Raw genomic sequence first — 7972 nt, 5'->3', positions numbered from 1 at the left:
TACTCACTTTCCCTCAGGGAACAGAGGGTGGCTGAGAACACAAGAAGCCATCACAGGAGCCATTAAAAACTGCCTCAGATGGCTGGGTGTCAGAGCTGTTTAGGGTAATTCAGTCCTGAAAGCAGCTTTTATCTCAACAGCCCAGACTTGCTTCCCTGTTGATGGGGAGCTGGCTCATTCCAAGGTTCTTCTTCATGAAGGGATGTCTGCTCCCAGCAGACAGGGATGTGGGCCTCTGGTCTTTGCTCCCCGGGTGACCTCAGCTTCTGCAGGCATCCTGCCCATCCAGAGGGAGTGTGAGGCCCCTAGGAGACAAGGATGTAAAAGTGAAAACAGATCATTCTGTGAGCATGTCTAGTACGAAAGTCAGAGTGGCTGTTATTGTTACCACTGTCACCCACTCCTAACGTCTCATCATCAAAACAGAATAAGAGAGAAATGACCAAGAAGCAATGCATGAACAAACAAGGCGTGTGTGTGTATATGTGTGTGTGTGTATAGATGCAAAATAGTTCAGTGTGAGAAACAAGCTAGAACAACATGGAAAATTGATCAAATGAAACAACGTTGTAAAAAGAATAAATGTGACGGTCCCCTCCTCACTTTTCTCTATAATCACAAGCCAGTTGTTAACCTTTTCTGCCTGGTTGACCATCTTATGAGATAAAAGTAACAGTTCTTCCCCATTCCCTATCTACTGATCTAACATGTTTTAAAGACATTAAACAAACTGGAGAGTGGAAGTGACCCATCAGTGTACTGTAATTCAATACATTGAAATAGAGGGCCAAAGATTCCCAGTTCTGTTGGTGAAAAATCACAACAACATCCTTTTACCTGAGGTTAGAAGATTCTTCTAGTATGCTCCACCATCCACCAAATACAAGTATCAAATGTGAATACATTCCAAAACCCTGAAATAAAGATTTTGTGCATCTAGCTGCCCCTCAGTCTAATGCACAGAGATTCTCTGTGCTTTCGCACACCCTCACCCAACACTAGATACCAAATAAGACTAATCATGGAACATCCTGAAGCCCTAAGAAAGTAAACCTGACAATAAAGAGAGAAGAAAGTGAGTTAATAGAAAATATTTATGTCTACAGTCATTTAGTAAAGGGTCAAATAGCCCCATCAACTCAAGTCCAAATGGCAGTATCATGAAGAAGTTAAATTATCAGTAGGCTGTATCAAAAAAAAAGGCAGAATATGATGCAACAGTAAGTTATAGACCACAGTCACTGGGGATGTCCCCGAGATGAAATCTGAAAAAAAAAACCCTGCAGTTCCAAGAGTAGGAATAAAAGTGAGGAGCCTGACCAGAGAGATATCAAGTGACTCCTAAATTTAAAAACAATTTAAGGATCCTGGAACGACACACAGCACCTTTGCTGGTAACAGCATATTTTTTTTAACCTCTCTGAATCTCTATGCAAAAATTGAGCAAACATACATCAAAACTGAAAACCCATGGATATTTACAGCAAAAAATTTTTGGTAAGGTAGTCCCTTCCAACTCTCAAATACAAAGGAGTGAGGACAAAGCACCATAAAGCGTACGCGTAACTAGAGAATATTCTAATTCCGTTATCACCTTTGTTCTTGAGAAGCAAGATTTGCAGTGTGGAAAAATAAATACAGATGTACTATAGAAGAGATTAAATTAAAAACCCTCTAGTCCTGAATTTGATTTGGAACTGTCGATGTAAACTCATGGATACTTTGTCATATAAATGTGTATACATACACACACACACACACACACACACACACACGTGTGTTTACAGCCTATGTATTTCCTAGCTCTGTCCACTAAAAAAGCCTAGAAACAATCACACACACATGTGTATATAGCCTGTGTATTTCCTAGCTCTGTCCACTAAAAAGCCTAGAAACAATCACATACCCACTAGCAATAAGTCTCTATAGCACCCAGATTGTATACTTAAAATACCTTTTTTCAATAAAAGAAACCAAAGTTTTTGAAAAATGGCTGAGCCCAGGTCTGGCTAAGGAACATTTCATCACACCAGATAGCAAGGGGCCAAAGGACACAGCTTAACTACTAAATAACAACAAAAAAAAAGAACTCAGGACGCTACCACTCACCAAAAATGTGACAGTTTGAGCTATTAAGAAATCATAATTATTAATTAAAACTCAAAATATGTTTAAATTCATGTAGTCATAGTGATATACAAACAACTAGTCAACTTCAGAGCATGGTAGATGACCAATTCATTACATTGAATGCTCCAAACAAGGAGAAAGAATGGAGCATTTATCTGCCTTCCCTATACGAACTGTATCACTGGGCAACCAAATAGTAGGTGAGAAGAAGCACCTCTTTAAAAATATATCCCAACTAATAAATATGGAAAAAGGATATAATCTGAATATCATAATTTTGCAACTCTCAGTAAATAAACATATCTAGGCATTATGCTTCAACAACTGCTAACATCAAAAAAAGACAGAAATAATCAGACATTGATCTGGCATCTGGAAGAGGTTGCTGCTCCATTGTTTAAAGAGTTAAAATGTTTTAACCTCACAATAGCAACAGTATGTATTGTTTTCATTTTTCCCTGATAAGGCAAACAGCTGGTTAATTTTCATCATGTACTCACAAAAAGGGTTACTTTCTCCAATTTATAATAAAGAATAGCATCAGATACATTTATAGATGGTGAATGACTGTATTTGCTTGGATTTGGGGTCATTATTTAGTTTAATGGGATCTACAGTGGCATCATGGTTCAGTATGCCACAGCTCCCATAAAGTTCAGCTCAGTCAACAAATATGGATAAAATTCAATTCCATGGATCAGAATCAAAATAGTATAAAAGATCCACAGGAGCCATTGAGCTCACTTCCATGGCACAACCATATAGGCCTTCGACGTGAGGCAGATCCTTATTATTGTGATTAATAGTGATAGCTGAGAACTTATTTTCCTTTGTATCACGCTTTATTTCTTTGCATTCAATTGAGCAGATGAGATGGCTTAGGAACAGTAATAAAACCAGCACAATCACTATCTAGCCTATTTTTTTAACATTGTGCTGTATATTACTAATTGATTTGTTTCTTCTTGGAGGATGCTACAATATAGTTAAAATGAAACCCAGTGCTTAATGGATTTTTCTTTACTCAGCTGTCTATAACCATTCAGTATTTTGATGTTTGTGGGTTCTTTACACAATTTAGATATGAGTGAGTATTAAACTAGGTTTCCAGTGTGTGGTATAAGTGAGAACAAGATAAAGCAGTTCTTTTTTCTCTTTCTGTCTCTCATAAATGAGTTTTAATATAATAGTTTGGTTTTTGTTGTTTTTTTTTAAGTAAGAGAAGAGGAAAGAACCGGGCTTCTTTCCTCCCTGGCTTCTTCCCTCCCGTGCTTCCAATCCAGGCTGTTCCTTGGGGGCCATCTAATCCTCCTACAGCTCCATGGAGCCTCAGGGATTAATGTAGACTCTCAGCTGGGGAAATGCGAGGACCCTTGGACTCTTAGATTGGCAGCTCACATCAAGCCCACCTCACTGCCAGTCTCACTATGACCTTGATCTTCTCTTTAAAAACCAAGATTTTACCTCATTGCTTTTTACCCAGTCCCTCTCATATGTCTGCTGGTTGATCTTGCAAACACTCCAGTTACTGGAGTCTTTTGACAACCCCTGGCTCCCCATGACCTCTCAGGGGACCAGAGTCCTGACACTGATCACCTGCTTTCCCTGGTTTGTGCCTATGACTCCAAAACCCACACTCTGCTAGGCTAAGCCACTGTGGTACCTTCTAGAACTGAGGGTCTACCTACCACATACCCTGAGCAACTCACCTCTCCCCTCATGGTGGCCTGCCTGCTCTCTGGGCCTGAGCAAACTTGTTTGGGTTTAACTGAGCCCTGGGCTCATGGATTTATAAGGAAAATAAAACCAGACTCACAGAAAGTTTCCATGAGGATTTTATGGTAGTTGTAGCACTTTTTTAAGTCTTGAACTTAAACTCTGAAGATCCATGTTTCACTCCTAGCTTGACTATTTATCCGCTCTGCACACAGCAGTCTGGCTTTTCTGGAAAAGTTTTCACAAAATGCAAATATTGTCCTTCCTCCATACAAATCTGAATCTTCAGGGCCCTGGAACTGGTATTTTTAAAGGTCCTTAGGTGGGTTGGGAACCACTAAATTCAGAGATCTCCAGGGTTGTCCCATCTTGCTGTGGCATTCTATGGTGTCTATGAGATTCCAGGCAGATGAGCAAAGAGAACCAACAAGATGAAGCTTCAGCAAGGCAAGCCCATACACAGCAGAAGCAGGACAGCTCTTGTTCAATGAGCAATAAACTCAGAAACTCCATACCCCTAAGAAGTGCTGCTCGAGGGACACAGAAATTAATTCCAAATAACCTTGGGCAGATTTATGAGAATCAGAGCCATCGAAGGGAGCAAAGAGGACCTCCATGCCTCAAAGGCTGCGATCACAACAGACCTCAGCTGGATGAATCATGGGTCTGACCTGGAATGGCGAATCCTCATTCTGCGGAATCCACTTCAGAAAGAATTCCCACTCTGGACCTTTGCATCTGCAGTCGCTGCAAATGAAAACAGAATTTTGCGTATATAGACCACCTGAGACTAATAATATCTGTCCAATGAGTTGGGAAAATACTGTTCCTTTTATTGAGAAACAGCCTTAGAGTCCCTTCTTTATGGACTGAGGAATGTAAATCTTGAGACTGGGTGTCTCTGCTTTCCTACAGTCAAAAATTGAACAGGAAGTTACACACTTTATAAACTATATTCTTTATGCATCTCTAATGCATAATGTTCTTCTAATGGTCATCATTTAATACTCACAGCACGTCTAAGTACTGGGTATTGTATCTCCACTTGTTCAGCTTAAGAAACTGAGGCTCAGAAAGGCTACAGAGTTTACCCCAGTTTTCACACCTCCTCAGGGGTAAAATCCAGTGAGAAAAGTTGGCCCATCTGGATTCAAAGCCCATGCCCCTCTTCCTACCTCATCAGATGCCCAACTTGGCCAGGAAGTAGAAACCCAGACTCTCTGAGAACATCTCAGAACCTTCAGAACAGTGTTAAGCGAGGCTGGCTTTACAAGAGGTCCTGCTGAAGACAGATGCTCAGGTAGGGTGCCAAGTCCATGCCTTCTTTTAGCTGTCTTCCTCAGCACACTCTCCAGGGGGAAAAAACATATTTATGTCTGAATTCTTTGGTTTCCAGGACCGAATAACTAAATGAACCACCATGCTTCTGCCCCAGATTGACAAGGCTGCCCCCAAACCCAGGCTGCATGCTATAGGCACAGACTGACCTGCAGAATAGACTTAGAGGAGCTAGAGACCATGGGGTGGAATGGACTTTTAAACTTCTTTTCTGAGCTTTTCTTTTTCTTCCTGCTCCTACCCTCATCCCCAGTTCACTGAGTTTAAATTCCTAGGTGCTGTTGGCAGGGGGATCCATATTCACAGAAAGCCTGTCCACATTTCCCATTGTCAGGAACAGCACCAGACTTGGGTTGTAGGCAGGAGTCAGCAACATAACTTATTACATTTTTAGAGTTTTAGATTTTATAATAACCTTTCATATCCCTCATTTCCCTTTAATTCTCATACCAATCTAGCCCCTTTCACAGACAAAAAAGATGATCAAGGTCCCATAATCAACAAGTGATGAGGCTGCTCCCAAGCCCAAATGTTCTTGCTGATTTCAGAGTCCGTGACCTTACCACATCTCCCCCTGGCACAGCCCACACGTGTAATTTGAGCACTGGAGAGGGTGAAAAGTCAACTGGCCATGACAGCTCTGCTGAAAAGCTTCCAGTAAAGAGTCAGTCCTTTGAATTAACAGATTACCCCCTTACAATGCAAACAGATGAGAAAATTAACACTCAAGCATTCACACCAAAGATGAATGGATTCATTACCTTCTTGCCCTTGAAACGACCTTCAGAAACCAAATAGAAATCAACATCTTTCTTTGGAGAAAATGAAGCCAAGAAAAGTCCTGAGGGCTCAGTATTGAGTAGCTGTGTGTGCATTAGAACCTCAACTAGAACTTTGCTCTCCTGACCCCGGGCTGGGGCAGCATGACAAAAGCCCACGGCAACTAGCCTGGTTTTTAGATTATCAAAACTGCCCCCGTGTAATCTCAATCTGATTGCTGATAATTAGCAACCCAAATTAACCTTTCATTTTTGCATCAAGTTAGTTGAAAGTCATCAAAAAGAATTTTATGTTTTAGAGAAGAAAGCTGCTGCTGCTGCTGCTGCTAAGTCACTTCAGTCATGTCCGACTCTGTGCGACCCCACAGTCAGCAGCCCACTAGGCACCCCCGTCCCTGGGATTCTCCAGGCAAGAACACTGGAGTAGGTTGCCATTTCCTTCTCCAATGCATGAAAGTGAAAAGTGAAAGTGAAGTCGCTCAGTCGTGTCCGACTCTTTACGACCCCATGGACTGCAGCCTACCAGGCTCCTCTGTCCATGGGATTTTCCAGGCAAGAGTACTGGAGTGGGGTGCCATCACCTTCTCCGAGCGAACAAAGCTATATACACCCAAATTAATTTTTTCATAATTTTCTGTAGGTAGGATTCGACTTCATCTCTTTAAAGGGAAATAATTTCTCCAATCTTATAATGAGATTTGTGTATTTTAAGTAAAAGTAACTTTATCAAGAGCACATTTGGGGGGAAAGTTTTTATAGATCTAAACATGCTAGAATTCCCGCCAGGATGAAATCTGACAATTCTCCAAGGTCCAGCCTGACTCAAAGATAAAATGTAAGGAAATGGCCCAGCGGCTGTGGAGGGGTGGAGGTATGCTGAGTGTTCCTGAGACACCCCCGAAAGGCCATGGAAAAGCATTGGGTGCTCTGGGTGAGGACAAACCCCCAGACAGTGGTGAGGGGCTTGGAAAAGGAGGACATGCATTGGAGGCACAAGTGATCCATTTCCTATTTTTACATTAAATAGAGAGCACAGAGCTGTTTCCACTGTGTTTCCAAGCACAACCAATGAGGGGAAGGATGGCATGGAGCTGACTCTGTGCCCAGTTTACTCTTTCGAACTTCTTCAGGCTGAGAGGATCCTGTATGCGAAAGTCAGGTTAGAGCCAGTCACGGTAGCACACATTGAGCACCTCTTGTTTGCCTAGCGCTGTCCTGGACCTGGTGAGAACCAGGAGAGGACCAGCCCCCGCTCGTGCCTGTCTCACCTGAGAGGAGTCTTCTCTCCCTCCTCAGAACTCTCACGGTGCAGAGTTAGCTGGACCCTTCTGTGACTCTTTCCCTTCCTGGCCTGTGTTGTTGCATCCCTTTGGGTCTCCTTTTAGTCACCTGTAAGTCTGTGAAGGCCAGGGTCCTAGTCTGCTCCATGTATGTGTCTCTACCTCCGGTCCAGGGCCTGGCACACAGCAGATCCTCACAGAAGCTTCCAGTTCAAATGACTGATTAGTGTTCCTTGCCCCAGCCTTGGTGCCATCTTGGAACAGGGGCTTGGCACCATGGAGCCAACAGCTCAGGGGCAGCGAGGGAGACCCCTGGAGAAGGGAGGGCCAGGCCAAGTGAGTGATTGCCTTTCCTCTTGTGTGCAGTTCACTGGCTGTTCACCACATGCGGGGCCAGTGGGCCCCACGGCCCCACGCAGGCCCAGTGCAACAATGCCTACCGGAACTCCAACCTGAGCGTGGTGGTGGGCAGCGAGGGCCCCCTGAAGGGCATCCAGACTTGGAAGGTGCCAGCCACCGACACCTACAGGTGGGTATGGAGGAGGGGAGGGTCAAGGGCAGACCCACCCTCCTGAAGAGGACTGGGGTCCTGCCTGTGGGTGCATGCCTGACCCACTGGGGTGCCCAGGCAGGCCAAGGCCAGAGATTCTGGCCCACATTGGAAGTGAGGGCTGGAGATGGGGAGATTGGGGATAATGGAATATGGCAGGGAAGGGAGGGATGTCCTCT

At 43.5% G+C, this 7972-nt stretch overlaps 1 protein-coding gene across 1 annotated transcript in view; it reads left to right on the top strand.

Moving 5' to 3' along the window:
• ALK (anaplastic lymphoma receptor tyrosine kinase) overlaps nt 1–7972 on the top strand; it is a gene marked incomplete at its 5' end in the record, with an annotated part of 508673 nt that overhangs the window by 444604 nt on the left and 56097 nt on the right. The window contains 1 exon segment of the mRNA XM_010840704.1: nt 7610–7772. Within this exon segment, the coding sequence (XP_010839006.1) occupies nt 7610–7772 (163 nt within the window).

Source organism: Bison bison, unplaced genomic scaffold, assembly GCF_000754665.1.
Source record: "Bison bison bison isolate TAMUID 2011002044 unplaced genomic scaffold, Bison_UMD1.0 scf7180017864145, whole genome shotgun sequence".
NCBI classification, from domain to species: Eukaryota; Metazoa; Chordata; class Mammalia; order Artiodactyla; family Bovidae; genus Bison; species Bison bison.
This window is presented reverse-complemented; position numbering and strand designations above follow the sequence as displayed.